Source organism: Pleurodeles waltl, chromosome 6 (assembly GCF_031143425.1).
Source record: "Pleurodeles waltl isolate 20211129_DDA chromosome 6, aPleWal1.hap1.20221129, whole genome shotgun sequence".
In the NCBI taxonomy this organism is placed as follows: Eukaryota; Metazoa; Chordata; class Amphibia; order Caudata; family Salamandridae; genus Pleurodeles; species Pleurodeles waltl.
The window spans coordinates 285,889,264-285,907,700 of record NC_090445.1 but is presented as its reverse complement, the minus strand read 5'-3'; the positions used below and the strand labels follow the sequence as shown (position 1 = coordinate 285,907,700).

Sequence of the window (18,437 nt, the reverse complement as noted above, 5' to 3'; positions counted from 1 at the left end):
CGCAATTTTGCATTTTGCTACATCTGGCCCTTAGTTACTAGACTAACTGATAAACCTGTTCTTAATATCAATACTAGTGCTAAAATCCCTGGATTACTCCCAGCTATATTCAAAGTAATATCAGGAGTCACTGAGAAGTCTCTTTTGGGTATATCCTGAGTCATGTAGCGCATTTTCTAAGACCCAGAATCTCTCAGAGTTTGTTCACGATTATAACCATAACTCATGCAGAACTTGTTTCTCTATACCAGCAGTCTGTCCATCACTTGTATTTGGGTACATGCTGAACAGGTTACTCTAAAATAGAAGGTCGCAAGGCAGACAGAGGGAGTCCCTGAGGCTCAGAAAGTTAAAAAAGCTGTTTAGGGGCATGTCATACATGGAAACAATATAGCAACTGCACCTTTCAATGCCCCAGTGAATGGGTAGTGATCCTCAATGGTCACTCTGATTAACGCAACTAAGGCAGGATTAAAATTGTGACAAGGAGAGTAGCACACAAGAACAACGCTACCATATTGTTACTAGAGTTTGTAGAGATAGTTCCTACCTAGGCTATGTTAGAGAACAGCATGTTAAGCTCTAATTCTGCCCTTCAGGTTTCCCCGGGGAAGACATCATCCCTCATAAATAAGCAGTTGCAGCGAAGCAATCAGCATACAGTTGTGGTCATCTGGCTGGAATCTCCCTCTAACATACATGGGTTAAAGTAGTGTTTTTATAATAAAACAGCTGATGTTCCAAGAAAGGATTCCCACGTAAGAGTGTGTATGTTTCTGTGAACATTGGAGACAAAGCGTACCACTTTTGCTGGCAATCTATCTTACTGCAGCCTTGAGAAAAGCACAGAGTGAAAGAAATGTCTTGTTTAAGAACGCAGTGTTGACCTAGGCGAAGAACAGCTGGAAAGAGAAAATAAAACAAGACCTCAAATGTGGCTAATTATTAAAATAATATAACAAAGCTAAAATAAAATATATCTAGGTTAAAGTGCACAGCGGCAAGCCTAGTTTGCTAAAATAACATTTATAAAACTATAGCTAAAATGGCTACACAACAGCATGACCAAAGTATCATGAATGAAGTATCACCCAAACAAGTACCATAAAATGTGCATGAACACGGAAAAGTACATTTTAGGTGTTAAAGATTTTATATACCCATTTGTGCATCGCCAGTAGGTATCTCTGGGGATACTCATGTTATAGCTCATGCCTCAGTTACTTGTAAGAATCATGGATACATAATAGCCTGCATTACTATAGAGCACCCATTAGGACTAATATAGACCCATTTCAGGCGACTGTACTGTCCCAGGGGAGCAGTACCATACATAATAGAAAAGGTGTTTCAGCAACCTAAGTTGTTGCATGCTACACAACACTGAAGTGGGGTGTTCTCTACCAATGCATGATGAGGAGACTGAAAACACAAGTGACGAAAACGATGATGAATCAAACGTGAATATGATGCACATCATGACAAGTTATTTCTGAACGTAACTAAATTCAAAATAGACGCCTGATAATTAAAACTTAAAAAGCTGTGGCAAGTTATTTAAATTAAAAAAAAAAAATGTTTGTTTCCTGCCCAACAGTTCTCGTGCCCTGGTTGTTATAACCTATCTTAATCCAGATCTAACCTCACAAAAACCTACTCCCCAATTGATCTCTATTAACATCATACATCCTCACACAACGTGCACTAGCTGTCAAAACAATCCCATCATAACAACTTTATAGGCACTACTCTGCAACGGCTGTACGTTAACTCCACCCTGGCTCCAACAGAGCAAATCTACAATGCAACCCACTTTTAGGCAGGTGCCTGGTGAGCTCTTGATTTGCAACGTACAATTTCAGTGCTTGCTTACAGACTTGTTTGATGTGAAGTATGCCAGAAGCGTTCGAAGATTGTCGATGGAGAATGTTAATAGAGGGCGCTTCAATCTTGTCCTACGATGGTTCCACACAGTCGTCTTTTAGGGATTAAACCTGGTAGATCAATGACTGTAAGAAATAGTACAGGCACTGACTAGCAGCAAATGTGCAGAGATCCTCTCTCCATGTTCATTCTGGACTGTTTTATGGCGAGCAGCTTCCTGAAAACACCTTACATAGTTTAACATGTATTTAACACTCGTGTAACATTTTCACATGTGCTAATTTCACAATGTTTTATGGCAGGATAAACCAGCATGTAAATAGTACCACTAGCAAGTGCATTTTACATGTACTCGAATGCTAATTCAGTGTGCAGTAATGGAAATCAGCAAACCACAATGTTAGCTAAAAAGATGTGCAAATAAAAACATACAAAACATTTACAGGAGTTGAAAGCAAAGTACAGTTTCAGTAATCTGTTGCTGATGTCAATGAGACTTTTTTCCCGAAGGAAAATTGAAATTGACAAAGCATATCCAAATCCTAAATTGCGAGTAGAGTGAGAAATAGAGAGTATTTTTTTTTTTAATTCCAGGCAGTACTCACTTACCGTAACCCAGCATCATTCCCCTGATGGAGGAGGAGGTTATTTCCTGAACATATTAAATGGATGACGGTGTGTTGTTGAGGCTTCTTCCTTAACCTGAGGACTAATTCAGCATCGAAGATGGCGCACGTTTCTCAGAATAAGGTTTGGGCTGCCACACATATGACCCTCTAGTATCACAGCCTTGTTAATGGGATGGAGTAGGATCAAAACCTCTTTCATGCTAGGGATATTTTACCAGCTCATTAAAAGTAGTATTGCGATAAGGAAAACATGCAGTAATCAAGATGCTAATAATCAACATGGGAGGAAGAAATGGACTAAGGAGTCCAGAGATTGCAATTTCCCTAATATTAATCCCAAAAACAAGAGTGGCAATCTAGATAGGGGTGACCACTGTGAATCTGAGAGTTGCTGAGTGGATGCCCGCCTATGGGTTTCATAAAAAATTGGAGGCAAATCCTCAACCACCAACGTAAGTGACGTGCTTCAACACAAGGTTTGCCTCAAATCTGTCCAGGCATTTTTTTTTAGAGGGGTGGATGGCCTTGCCAGAGAGCACAGGGAGTACTTGGGATGGAGCATCATGTAACCTCTATTTATGGAATTGGGACTCAATATGAAGAACATAAAAACCACAGACATTCCGGGAACTCTTTGTTATTGGATTCCATGGGATGATTAAAAACAAGAATATTATGGGAGATATGTGATGTGCCTAAAACTGCAACACTGATAAGCTGATCACAGCAAGAAGCAACAGTACTCATAGGAAGAATGCTTGTGGCTGAGCAAATTTTGTATGAGCGGATGAAAAAAGCTCTGATTAATAGGTCTGGGGTGAAACCACCTCAATACCTGCAAAATTTTAATGACAGCAAGAAAGCGGATAGCATTTTGTTGAATTCATGCTGTGTTGCGTGAATGGAACAAGTGGTTGACAGGGATGGAGGCTACAGGTTTTATGCTCTGAATTAGCTCATGATTAAAGAGAGATTCATCGAGGAATACTTTGCCCCACTTAAGCAATGTCTGTCAGATCTGACAAAGAAGGATCCAAGTGCACTTTAAGCGCTACTTGACAAACAGCTAACCACTAGGGTTAACAACGTTTTGGAGCACTAAGGTTCTAAGTCAAAACCCGTGGGGAACACTCCACTTACTGGTTACAAACTGGAGGGTAAGGACCAGGGCAATTCCCAAAGTTGTAGAAGGGGACTGGGGCAAACAGAGGACTGGGTTTCTAGTAAAAACAAAGAAAGGTAAGAGGGGCAGAAACCTTCTCCCATATAACTTATTATAAGTGTCACAAGGAGGGACAATTTAAGAGAGAGTGTCTGATGAAAGATTCCGTACCACTCACATCTGTCATAAAATGTATGCTAATTATGGGGGAAGAGACCCAAGAGGGTTCTGTTTCTCTTCACCTCATTACTATGGACATTTGGGAAAGGGACCCAGATGCTCTGAAACACATACTCCCAAACACCATCAGGTTTGTGCCGGAGGCAGGTGACTTCCCTAAGGGATACAGGAGCTAATAGAACTATGGTGACAGAAAGTGCCTCAAATCCAAAGATTCTCCTACGTCCTATCAGTAGAGGTTTAGTAGCCAGTGGAGGGGATTTGGAGTACCCCATTATTTGAATGGAGTTGGAGCTCAATGGTAAATCAGTTCCAGGAAGTACAAGAGAAGCAAGTTGCTGAATTTCTCTTAGGCAATGATTTGATTGCCCCTGTTTTAGTACCAGGACCAGAAGCCTGTTTGGCTTGGGCAATGTCATCTATGTAGACCAGAGTACAGGTTGCACATCAGTCTCAGGAAGACACAGAAACCATTCCTTATTAGCAGGAAGCATGACAATGTATACAGCAGATTAAGGCAAGCACTTAGAGGACACTGGCTGTGGCATCCTCTGTCCCTGCTCCAGACAGAGAGGAGAGTGAGATACCTGAGGCCTACCAGGTCTCGGAGCCTGGTTCACTGCCAGGAATGCATGGATTGTTAGCTGTTGGAGCACTTACCAGATAAGAATTCTGCAAGGCACAGGTTGAGTGTCCTACGTCTGTAGGACTTTGGACATAAGCTTAGGACAGGTTTGCAAAGGACATGTTGGCTGGGAAGATGGCTTGCTGGGAAGATAACTGGGAGAACTGGGGTGGCATGGTGAGCAGAACAACAATGTATTTAACCCACATCTGTGACTGAGGGTAAGTGTTTCAAAAGTTTCAGCACTCCTTCCATCATCCTTTTGTGTTGCTAAAGTTGCCCTTAGTGGCCACTGTGTGACCAGACTTGGGTCCCTTGCTCACTGTGCCACTGAATTCCAGCTGGCCTGACTGATGAGAGGATGATACCCAGAAACACGTCCCAGAATGCTTGTTTCCGGTCCAGGGAGGACCTGGCATGGCAGTTCGGTCTGGACTGTTCCCACGGGGTGAAGGGTCACAACTGATTTGCACATGGCTTTGTCCAAACTGGGGTGGCATGGTAAGCAAAAGAATGAGGGACTTAACGAAAATCTGAGTGTTTGAATAGTTTCTGTCCTCCGTCCTCTTCCTTTTGTGCTGCTGGGAAGATTGCCTGCTGTACAATGAGCTGGTGAATCCTGGATTAGTTATTAGCACAAAGGTAGTGGTTCTACTAGCTGACAGAAATGTCCTGCTGTAACTGGTCGACAGCAGGAACCTTGGAAATTAGAAAGACCCAGGATATGTTGAATCTTCTTTTCTACAAGCCAGGGGTGCACTGAGGCACAGAGCAGTTCTGTAAAACCTGTCCTACTTGCTAGTTGAATGGGAAGTCATGCGGTAAGACCAGGGCACTATTAGTGCCTCTATCTACTGTAGGTGTTCCGCATGAGTTACCCATTTGACCCACCCATAACATTAGCAACCCTTACATCTTAGTTGCGGTGGATCACACCACCAAGTACCCATGGGTGCTAACCCTGAGGTGCACAACAGCAAAAGTGGTACCTCGGACTCTCCTAGGGATCTTTACAAGGGTTAGGGGTCCAAAGAAATGATCTGACCAGGAAACCAACTTCATCTCCTCAGACATGAGAGAGCTGAGGGTGCAAGCTGGTTTCTCCATGGTATACCATCCACAAACCATTGGGTTACTGAAGCAGTTTAACAAAACCTTGAACAGCATACTAGGAACTCTGCCAGATAACCTCAGGAGGAAGAAGGATCTTTTCCTGCCATGCCTCTTATTTGCCTAAAGTGATATTCTGCCAAAGGAAGTTGGATTTAGCTCATTTGAACTTCTGTTTGTACACCCAGAGTAAATTCTGATCAATAAAATGACACAAAAATGACAAGAATACAATAAAGGAAAGAAGAGTTATGACGTTTTAAAGTTTAAATGTAAAAATAGGGCCAAAAGGTGTTAATAGTCAAATGTGGACGTTAGCTTCCCAAGACAGTACCTAGGCGCAAGTTCAGGCTTACCATAATGGAGCTCGAGTCAGATTCAGAAACCACACCACCCAGTTTACCTGAATGACCCTAACCCTAGTACAAGAGGGTGGGGACGCTAATACCAAAGCAAGAAGTACCCAATAGAACCAGCAGAGGCCACTAAACACACCAGGCTCCACTCCCGGGAATCAAGTATTTGTGCATAACTGAATGTGTAGCGATCTTCTATGTTTATGTGTAGTGAAAGTACTTGCTTTTCATACAAAAAGAAGCACTTGGGTAGACATTGATTTTATTGCACTGCTGTGGGGGTGGTATAGATTATTGTCCGTGAGTAACCACCACAATAACCTCCCTGAGAAGAGAAGCATGTGACTATTCGCCTATGCTACCAGTGAAAGTCAAATGCTAAAAGTGTTGCTCTTGTCCCAGTTTGCAGAGCCACAGTAGGGCTGGCTCCATGACAGCAAAGGTAAGAGGCCTCAACCCCCTCACCTCCACTAGCACCAGTCCTGTGCAAAATGAGAACTTGGATTACTCTCAGATCATGATAAGCAGGAGTGCAAAGACCCACAAAACTGTTTGTGCATGAGCACTTGGGACTCAGATTCTGGACGCACTTGTCACAACCTCGTTAATCAGAACAGTTAACACTGATCAGATAAAGAGAATCCAAGCCAGCTTTATGTTAGTATAGGATATGTTAACAATAAACGTATTCTCACCCGATGCTGTTCGTATCTGGTGATAGTACGACAGATTAATCAACTCTTACACCAAGTATTCCAAGGGTACAGTGTTGATTCCTGCCATTCTCACTTCACACCCAGGTCTAGAGCAGACACAAGCAGTGACGAAGAGTAGGGACCCTGTTACTAGCAGTGTGTATATTCATTGTACTTCTTAGTGACAGTGTGCACGTGCACAGCTTTTGTTTGTCCCTTTGTAGAAACCGCAGTGTTTGTGCTCAAAGGCACACATGAAGATTCATTTCTACCGTGAATTACAGAGTGTCTTCTTTAAACCTATTTACCCTAACACTGAACATAGAGACAAAGATAAATTCAAGTAAAATACGCTTTTTCCGCCGTATAACGGACTTTTTTAAACAATATATTGGCAAACCACGATAGCAGAGTTTATTTATGCTCACCACCTCACTGATAAAACAATGTTATCTCGGAAAATGTGGTCGTGTCGCCGAGAGAGCAAAGGACACAGTAACACAGTTGTACTTCCACAAGTAGTACAAATTATGGTATTGCAAGCTCACTACCTACAGAGATTATTTCTGGGTAATTGAACCCCCACTGCCTATTTGCATATCCTATATTTCATGAATGACTTCTTGGGAATGATTAGGCAACAGCTAGCACTAGTGAATGTAAACATAGAACAGACTTTTGAATTATGTATCAGTGAGGTAAGCAGGAGGCCACTGCCACCTTCAACATTTTAACATATTGATGAACAGGGAGCCGATTGGTCAGTGTGAATTATGTTTACATTTAAACATAAATGAATTGGTAAATACCAATAGGTTATTTGTGTATAAAATGCTTTGACGGTCAGCAGGCAAATAAACCGAAAGACCTCCGTCTTCAAGCCCTGAGCATCCAAACAGCTTACGACCAAAAGGATAATGGCAGCAGGTAATTTAATTTTAATCGAATGGGTAGATGTAGCCTAAAGTATGCAGTATTTTTAAACAAATACCTCTAGCTTCTGTCCAAACGTAAATGCTAAAGAACTGCAATATTACTTCTTTTATTATAGCACTAAGGGGCCTGTTTACAAGCGCCTTGCACGGCAGTAGTGTCACTTTGTTTTTGTTTTTTTTACACTGCGGTGGCGCAAGCAGTCCGCTAGTCTGCTCCACATTTACAAACCGGTGCAGTGGGACCATTGCATCAGTTTGTAAATCCCTGCTTCACATTGTACCTGCGCCAGGTATAATGGGTGCAGGGTGGGGAGTCTAAAAGGCACCAGAACTGGCACAGTAAAATTTACTACATTTCACTGCGTCGTTCTGCGACTTCACTGCATCAAAACTTTAACGCTTGCTCAGAGCAGGTGTTAAACTGACGCTGAGCTTCTTAACCTGGGAGCCTTCTTGGATTGGTGGAGTGGCATCATTTTTTTTTACGCTAGCCCAGCAATTCGTCAGTTTAGCGCCAAATATTTGAAACATTTGTGGAAATATGCACCATGGAGCACTTATCATAAATACAGCGCTACCATGGCATGTATAATGGCATGGCTGTCTTTAAGGCCTGCACTACTACCTAGTTTGTCTCTTTGGGTTGTATTCTAGGTGGCTTGTCTGTTTGCTCCGAACACTATTTTTGCTTACTAAATGTAGTCCTTTTATGGAATAACTGAAGAGAACCTTTTATTTGCCCAAAACTCCCCTGAGTCTGAAGCAGCTGCGGAGAAACTCATGTTTTCGTGTTATACATTTGCAGATCATGAAAGTTAATTTCATGCAAGAAAGAAAGAGACAGAAACAGTGAGATTGCATAAATCTGCAATGTTGGTCGACTGTCAAAAATAATCTAGACCTTGAAACTTTTTTTGGCTGAAGAGTAAACTATAATTCTGTTTATCGAAATGCAAACAATTCTGTTTTGGAACAGCACTTCATAGAAACATTGACTTTAACACATCAAAGTCATCATTGCCCCATCAGAAGTGGCCCAAACGAGCACAGGCAGGGCTGCCTATACAAAAATCTAAGATTTCCAGACTGCTCCATCCCTCTGACAGATGGGTGGGCAACTAGCAGTGCCTGAACATTTACCATGACAAAGTGACACTTACATGGCAACTTAGGTCCTTAACCAGCATGGGTGAGAAGACCCCACACAGGTCCCTACACCAACTATGGACCCAACAAACAAAGTGTCTAACTCAAGTCTTCTTAGAGCGCTATCATCCTACATGACAGGAACCCATATGTTGCTTGGCTCAATGTAAACAAAATCCCAATACGCACCTCAGGGCTCTAGGCCACTGAAACGAGATACTTTGCTCTCGTTTGGTCTAGTTATATGAGCACCTATTAGCGGATTTAGTGACGCCACATGAGAGACCATCCACTTAAAATCCCATCTTTCACGATTCTGTGGCTCAAAAGGTAGGTTTTGACCTTGTGAATGCTGCCGTTGTTGCACCCTACGTCTGAGCCCATAAATAGCTTTGTGAATCGGGGCCATAGTGTATGCTTGAAAACACTGTTAATGCTGGCTGGGCCTACTATTCTGACTGATTCATTTCTTGGCAGGTTTATGCTTCTCTCCCGTGCTTCTCGTTGTCTGTGCCATAACACAGCAGTACAATCAGGCGGTGTCGGCTTTCCCTGGCGTGCCCCTAGCTAATCTCTTCAATAACGCAGTGATTCGAGCTCAACATTTACACTTCCTCGCAGCCGACATATACCAAGAGTTTGTAAGTATGGATGTAGATTTATTTTTCCATTCTCTGCAGTCAATAATAATGATCTTATGTCTTTGAAAGAGGATTATCGCCATCAATGTTCTATGCCAAGGTACACTGGGAGCAATACAGACTGTGGATCAGGTGATTGAATGCAGTGCAGCTGTGCGGACTCTGACGTCAGAGTGTTTGGTCAGCTACACTTAAATGTGTGTGAATACTTCACGTGAAGTGGAGCTGCCGAATGGCTCACTGCTCCGAGCGGCGCCGTCAGCTACCTAGTCATTGCTGGAACATTCAGGTTAAATACGGTTGTGCTTTGCTTGACTATATTGCACTTCAACGCTTAACTGCTTCTAGGCGCAGGGCATTAAGTACAGAGGGAAACAAACGGAGAGTTACGTAGTTACATTCGATACACAAAGACAGTTTCAGATGTCACGCTGTGACTACGTAGTGCAGGGAATGGAGCCAGGGCCGAGAGGTTGTGGACGCAATGAACTAGACCTGAGAGAATATGTAACGTCGATGTACATCGAAAGCGGGAAGCTTAATCATCCATACTACACACTTAACTATACACTGGGCAATATACTTGTTTAATAGAACAGGAGGGTCTTTAGCCTCTACCTATACTTCAACAATGATTGGGAGCGCCATTTTTGTGTGGACACTTTACTTCAGACGTAAGGAACTGTCACTTAAAACCATCTAGTTGTGGGGATGATCATCAAACACACTTTTAGTGAGTGTTGGCTGCGTAGAGGGTCATATGCCTCAAATTTATCTTACATGTACTTGGGGGCTGTGCATTTTAAGAATTAATACATGATTCTGTCTTGACTGGAAGCCAATGTAGGCTCTTGAAGTAATATTCAAGAGGATCATGTGTTTTTAATGTGAAAATCAGTCTTTCAGTCACATTTTGGTTTCCACTTGGTAGGGTGGCATCCTTTGATATAAAGGGTTGCCATATTCTACTCTTGAGTTGGTCACCCCCATCAGAAAGGGGTGGTATTCGGATGTGTGTTTTTAAGGATTCTGATTTGAGGAAAGCACGTTTTTACTGCTTTTTGCAGGATTACGTTGATGCAAGGGTGAGAGTCCCACCACAATCCCCAGTTCTTATTTTTTTTATGAGTGCTTATATAACAAAGAGGTAGGTGGAGGGTACAGGATATCAGTGTTTTTTAGGAGGTGAGTTGTTTCCTGGCCCAGAGCTTCCATTTAATTTGTGGCGGTTATGCCTAATCAACAGTTCTATTCTTCAGACTCCTTTGCTGAGAAATTTGTTGGGACCTGGGGTATACCTCTGTGCTGTCTGTCTAGACAGGAACTGGAGGTGGGGAGGAGGTCACATTTCATACTATTTTAACTATTTTAGCATAAACATAAATGGAGAACATACTCCTTTCTCCTTCTTAAGTGTGAATGATAGAACGAGGCTCTAGACCAAATAAGCTTGCTTCATTTTGCTTAAAAATGTTGTTATGTTCTAGAATTTGGCTGTTACTATCTCGAATCCACATGTAACACATTGCAAAATAATTTATGCACGATGAATAAAAAATGTATATCTAACAACCGTCGGGGTGCTTATAGAAAGCCATTCAGTTTAGAGTGTTTTCTCTTGACCAAAAACATTGAAAATCAAAAAAGGTATTGCCCCCCTATGTCTCAACAATATGGGCACTTTTCTCCAAGGTGTGTGGGTTATTTTGTATGTTCCTCACTGCCAGGATATTCCTAGAGGTGATGGATAGTCACAAGAAACCACGGACCACCAATACTGAATAGTGGGGACAGTCAGATGCCTTAACTCCGATGGTCCGCACTTCCTTCCTTGGGCCGTCAAAGGAAGGTTTACACAGACAGAGCAAGGTAAACTGTAAATCAGGCCCGAAGTGATTTGCCCAGAATTACAGGATGTTGAGATGGGGTGTGGACTCAGACCTAGTGCCCCAGTTCCTAGGTCTGCAACCCTGACCACAAGAGAGGAGATGTGGCATAACTGGCTATTACTTGAAAGGTTAAACGGACATGAAAGAAAAGCGATATGGGTAATTTTGGTGCATGTTTCTATCTAAATGACTGCAGGTAGCCCTCTAGTAGGCGAATTCAGATTCTTGAAAATATTGTATCGAGTTATGTGGCAATCGTGTGGTGTGGCCCGTTTGTCGAATACTTCGACTGTGGTGTCATCATATATTCGCTTTTGTAATTGATCACATTTTCTCAACAGGAGCGCACTTACATTCCTAATGAACAGAGGCACACAAGCAGGAACTCACAGACAGCATTCTGCTGCTCTGAGACCATTCCAGCTCCAACTGGGAAAGACGATGCACAGCAGAGGTCGGTAAGTTGCCAAATGAGTGCTTGAACATTTTTGGTTCCGACTGGCTACCATAAACATTTGGAAAAGATTTAGGAGACGTCATGTCGATCTTACATTGCATTTTGAAGATAAGATTGTGATCCTTTGCTAACTTTACAATAAAAGCAAATGTCCTGGATTATGAAGGCATCACCCAGCTCTAATTTAATGAAAGTGGATAAGATGTAGTTTAATGGTTCAAGCCTGGATGTTGGGTGGTGCATAGGGTGAGATAAAATTGCCCTCCCTTTGGGCTTATTGAGGATTTCTCAGAAAAAACTCTATAGGGAATTACAGTTCTTTGCCTTCAACACCTTGGCTGAGGTCCTGACCACTTCATTAGATGTCTCCTTGAAGGACCCAAACTAATACTGAGATTAAGGAGGTCAAAAAATGAAACATTTACCCTCAGATTTGAGCTGGTCTGTCAAGCTCACAAAGGCACTGGTATGCAGGCCTGATGACTGTCTCTTGGGACACTTCCTTCATCCCAGCCATGGGAAATGATAGTTCACAAAAGGAGGAACTCCTTATGAAGTTCTGTACCCCATTTTCCCTTGAGGGTCTTGCAAGAGTCCATTTTCCATGGACCCATGGAGCTGAGAATAGGTTTAAGAAGCAGCATTTCAGGGAAAAACTTGCGTGAATCACTCAACAATCTTTTCCCATGTAGTCGATAATTCTTAAGTGCAGGCCATGCTATATTCTTTCCTGTCCTAAGAGCTTTTTTACATCCAGGCCGGGGAGCAGTAATTTATAATAGTAACTCAGTAGTGATTTGTGATTGAATTTCCCTAAGCCTTTGACAGCATCATTTCCATGCATCCTCTACTATCTTTCTTAGCACTTCCTATGGTTACTGGCACCCTAGAAATATTTAGCTTTTCTCCCTTTCAGGATATTGAATTGCTGCGGTTCTCTTTGACTCTCATTCGATCTTGGCTGACACCAGTCCAGGCCCTCAGCAATGTAATTTTCCCAAACAGCTTTGTATTTGGCACGTCTGAGAGAGTCTATGAGAGGCTTAAGGACTTGGAGGAAGGCATTCAGATTCTCATCAAGGTGAGTTTGGACATTCAAAGGATATTCTTCCCTGGTTAGTCAATCTCTTGAATGATGTAAAAGACAAAGCACATTGTGGTTCAAAAATGTGTGTCAAATGGTTGCAGTTTTCCATTAAACTAATAAAATAGTTTTCCACAGATGTTTTTTTTTTTAGCCAGCCACGAGCTTCAGTACACTCATATCTTGTCAACTGTACCACACAACAGAGCTCTAAACATAATTAAATAATTGGGTTTTCACTTTACTGCTGTTTGTGTGCTGCATAAATAGTTTATCTCTAAGTTAAGCCTGACTGCTTGTGCCAAACTACCTGAGTGTAAAGCACAGGTTAATTAGTGACCTTAGTGGTTCATCCTGTCCAGGATTGTAGTTGCTGCTTCAGTGGGACTTCCACTCATTCTACCAATAACCCCATTTCCTACACAACGTGATTCTTTATGTACTAAAATGTACTATTAATGTTTGTCTTAAGCTGAGTTGTACAATTAGGTTCTCTAACAGTGTAAGGGGACCTTCCGGCAAACAGAATTGATCAGCTTTTTTTAATTACAGAAAAATGCACATGCTCAGTCTGTGGAGTGGAGGTGTAATATGCACACTACATAATTTCATGAAGCAATCAGCCTCCTTTGTGCATCAAGGGAGGATAAGCATTGCACCAATATGTTCACTGCAAGTCTTAAATGTAGCTGATAATTCAGTATTCAGCCCATTTAGGGAGACCACATTTTTTTGTTTACATACATTGACCTACCCTCATACATACATTTTAATAATGCTGACCTCTGACACAAGACAGTAGAATGCTAGGGCACAGTCACATTAAAACTTGAGATAGGACTGGACTAAGCCAGGTGCAGTAAATTGGGTTTACTTCCTTAGACTTCAGTTGCTCTTAGATTATATTCTTAGGTTAAAGCTGTTGCAAGAGCATTGTTTCCTCTGTCCCCAACCCTCCAGATTAAATCTCAAGTGACAGTAGCAGGTCACCGACAGATGACACACTTAGTTAATGGAGGGTGGAGGAGCAGGTTGGTACAGCACAAGTCACATCAAAGACATATTCAAACAGTAACACAGACCAAGACATAACAGGCATTGGCTCTTCTACTCTTGGGTCCACTCTTCCAGAACATCTTCACCGCATTGATCAATAATGCACATCATTTTGTTCCTGGCATCAGTGAATATCACCAAAGCAATTGGTATGCTTGAATGGGCATACTTGATGCAGGTACTCCAGAGGATGAGTCTTGTGCCATATTTCTGCAGCTGGTGAAGCTGCTGTACACAGCTCCGAGGGAGCGGAGTGGAGGATTGGTTTAGACAGAATGGGATGTTAGGAGAAGTACAGGACAGGGCTGCCCACTGCCCCCACCCCTACTTGTTACGCGCTGGAGCCCTTGGTGTCGAAGCTTAGCAGAGATAGGAGACTTCAGTATCGTTGTGGGGGATTCCACACACCTTATTTCCCTGTATGCAGATGTATTATTTTATCTACAGCAGCCCACTGAGGCAGAGTAGCAATCTGCGAACCTGATACTACCCTGAATTCCTCCAACTAACAGGCGCACGATGTTGCTCTTCCCGCTGGCGGTCCTGAGTGAGACCCTGAAAGGGGCTCTGGCTCCGATGGGACTGCGTTGGGGGATTAAAACATTCAGATGCCTTACAGTTATGATTGTATACTCGCTGCACAGACAGTGTCAGTACAGTGTTGATTCACTGTTGAGTGGACTGACAAAGTTGGTACACTTCTGGAACACTCTGCCGCTGTCCATGGCAGGAAGAATCGCAGTGGTGAAAATGGTGTTCCTCCCCAGATGTCTATATTATTCAGAAAGCACTCTATACGCTGTCTTGCAGGTTTTTTAAAACTCTTGACAAGACTCTTGACTTCATTGGTGCAGGCTGTGAAGAGGAGCCAGGTGGCTCTGCCATTGCTCGAGCTCAAGCAGGAACTCTGAGGGAAGGCATGGGCCTCGACAGAGCTGGAACTCTTATTATTATGCCTCTAACCGATAGCACACAACACACTGGTCAGCAGGGGAGGACAGCTGGGAAAAGAGGCTAATGCAGGGTGCCTACGGCACACATTAGTTAGTGGTGCTGCTTATGCGAAGGTCACGGAAGGCAAAAGATATTCCCTATCTGATACAATAGGTCACAGAGGTATTGGAAAGGGTGGTGACTAGGGTCTTGAAAAGGCCGCCTTTTGCTAGGGACCTCGTCATTTGGACGTTGCAGCCCTTTAGCCATATTAGTGAGGACATGTTGGTGGTGCACTGGAGGGCAGGGGGATGTGAGACATTGGGTGACCTCTACCCAGGAGAGAAGTTCCTTTTCTTCGTGGAGGCAGGGGAGGACTTTGCAGTGGGAGGCAGACAGTTCCTACAGCATGCTTAATTACCGAGCACTGCAAGGGAAATTTGGACAGATTTCCCTAGTACGCGCAGGTAGACGTAAACTCTACAATTGATGTTGACAGCCGGGACAGTGAGGCACCAGGTGGCACTTCTTTATGGAGCATTTAAGAGGAATAATATCGGGACTGAGCCCGCAGCACGTTGACTATAGGGGGGATGAATTGGCAGCGCCCTTTTCTGACAAAGAGTGGAGCGTGACCTGGGAGTTGGTGAAAAGGTTACACCCAATGCTAGGATTAAGTTGGCACACTTTAATTATGTTCACAGCACATATCTAACACTAGTTAAAATCAGTCGGATGTATATAGACAGAAGCACAGCTAGCCTGAGAAGTGGGAGAAAGGGTGCATCCTTCTTACATATGGCATGGAACTGCCCCAGTATACATGCATACTGGTCATCAGTGATCACACAGCTGCAAACAGTGACAGCAAAAGCGGTACAGAGGCTGCCCCAAGTGTGTTTGCTGCACATTGCTAAACAACCAAGAGGTGGAAAGATGCACTGGAAGTTCCTTCAGTAGGCCTTAGTCTTGGCCAACAGGAGGGTGGCCATAGGATGGCTAAGTACGAGATTCCCTTTGACTAAGATGTTGTATAGAGACGTCACAGAGTAGGAATTTGCAGAGGAAGGGGCAGATGAAAACCAATAGCTGAAATTACAAACTACAGGATGATTTAGAAATTTAGGCAACACTGTTGGACATCATGCAGACGGGGCAGTTGGTGGTAGCGAACAGGGGTTACAATCACAGGACACAGAACACTCTGACCAAACAAAAAGGCTGCCGTCAGAAGAAAGTGGGGGGAGGGGTGGCTCAACCCTGAGAGGCCTTTGGGTGAAGATAATTAATGAGATGGAAGGAGGGGTTCTCAGAAACATACACCCAGGGGCTCAGGTGTATACATAGTAATGGACTAATGATGCAAATTGTGAAGCACTTGCTGGGGGGAGGGAAGGGGATGGGACTGTGGTGGGGAGAATTCGGTCCACTGTGGCTAGTTGGAACTGGTGAAGTGAACACAGAGCGACTATAACATCTATTGTTATTTTTTGTTTCTTTGGTTGTTTGGCAACTGTGCCGTAATGCTTTGTTGTTACTTGTGAATATGGCTATGGGCTTGTTCTGGAGCAGAAAAACTAGTAATATTGAAAAAAAAATAAAAAATAAAAAATTTAAAAACCTCAAATTTTCCAACGATTTTATGTCTTTCCAGAGAAGCTACCCTAACAATTTTAACACCTTTCTCTTACAGGAACTGGATGACGGAAGCTCCAGGGGATTCTCCCTACTTAAACTCACCTATGACGGTTTTGATGCCAACCAGAGAAATGAAGATGCCTTGTTTCGGAACTACGGGCTGCTATCCTGCTTCAAGAAAGACATGCACAAAGTTGAAACATACTTAAAAGTCATGAAATGTCGACGATTGTTAGATAATAATTGCACTATTTGATTACCAAAGTATTGGGGGTTCGAAGAAAATGTAGTTTTTTAATATTTGTAGCTGTTATCCCTTTTGGAGCCATTCTTTCCAGAATAACGCAAATTTTACTATCATTGACTGTACAACGTGCTGCATAGTTCACGTTTGCTGTGTTCGATAGAAGAAAACTGCATATAAATATATATCTTGATACACATTTTTTCTGTCAAAAATAAATATGAAAAACAAAAAGGTGTGTGTAATGTATGAGCATTTGCATTTAAAATCATTGGGTATGCACGTACCATTGCCTGGTGCAATCACAGACATTAGCATATAGCGAGACGTGAAGAATTACGTTTTATAATTAGTCTAAATGTAATTATATTTTTTTACTAGGTGTCTGATTCACAAAAAAACGTAGCAAATCTGCACCTGTAGGCGCAAGTTTGTGTGAGGGCAGACTTACTACTTTTGGGGATTCATAAACATTCCCAGAAGTACGCATGAAATGATGTGCCAGGCGCATCTTTTAATACATATTTCTGACTATTTCCAAGGGCTCCTGTTTCCACTATGCAGACTTCTACAAAGCAGAGAGTTTTACATGAAAGAACGAAAACCCCTGTGCAAACGCACATTATTTCTTTTTTTTCTGTCCACTATGGACCCAACACTAGATGGGAGGAGTATGCACAGCATGTGTATCTACAGCCACACATGCCATCAAACATTTTTTTTCCTCTTGGGGAAAGTCCTGTTCCTACACACTGAGCAGATTTGAGGTGAGCCGTTCCCCAAACCTGTACTCAAGCCTTTTGCTGGAAAAAACCTCTGACAATTTCCAGGGTGAGAAGGGGGCGGAGACCTGTTTGGGAATGTAGAGTTGTTTGTGTTCCTAAACTTACAAGGCTCAACATGCCTCGGAAAAGCCACTTCCCACATACTGAATAAGAATTAAGATCACATTTGTAAATGGTATATGCCTTACTGTAATCCTGTTGTCGATACTGGCAGGTGTAAGAAAGTAGTAAGATGGTTCTTCTGGGTTGTTCATGGATGTATGAACCACAACAAATTTCTGATATCTGATAAAATCATAAATGAGAGAATATACCAGAGTGGCTGGTAGCACCTCCTGGGGCGTTACAATATGTTGCATGGATATGGGACAAACCATGCCCGTGCACAATATTACAAAAGTAAAATGCAATATCCTCAGTACAGGTGAGGGAAGATAGAGCATTGCATGGATGTATGAACCACAACAAATTTCCGATATCTGATAAAATCATAAATGGGAGAATATACTGGAGTGGCTAGTAGCACCTCCTGGGGCGTTATATGTTGCATGGATGTGGCACCAACCATGCCCGTGCACAATATTACAAAAATAAAATGTGCTATCCTCACTATAGGTGAGTGAAGATAGCACATTGCTAGGGACAATTTTGTAAGGCGGAGTCATGGTTTAAAACTGCCAGTACAGCTTTCAAAGCAATGCGGCCACCCTGCTTTTACAGATGTTATATTGTCATGTTCTGAGTATCATGTTCTGAGTATATGTAAATCGCACTATCACCAGTGATGATATTCTGGCACTTAGCAGGTGTGTGTGCACCTAGCCCTGCCTAAGGTAGTTTGGTAAATTGAAAAGTGAGGTATATATCTTCTTGCAAAATTCAAGAAGAGAGAAGGATGCTCTGATGTGGAGGGAGAGGCCATTCCATTCTTTAGGAGTGATGGAAGAGATCATCTGTTCTCCTGATGTGGTTCTGTGTATGCGTGTGA

At 42.6% G+C, this 18,437-nt stretch overlaps 1 protein-coding gene across 1 annotated transcript in view; it reads left to right on the top strand.

The window, feature by feature from the left end:
- Positions 1-16,885, top strand: part of LOC138301525 (somatotropin-like) — a 38,087-nt gene extending 21,202 nt beyond the window's left edge. The window contains exons 3-6 of the mRNA XM_069242040.1: positions 9,200-9,363; positions 11,594-11,710; positions 12,626-12,790; positions 16,476-16,885. Of these exons, the coding sequence (XP_069098141.1) occupies positions 9,200-9,363; positions 11,594-11,710; positions 12,626-12,790; positions 16,476-16,676 (647 nt within the window). The 3' untranslated portion in view covers positions 16,677-16,885. The remainder of the gene's footprint in view (positions 1-9,199; positions 9,364-11,593; positions 11,711-12,625; positions 12,791-16,475) is intronic.
- Positions 16,886-18,437: the final 1,552 nt, after the last annotated feature.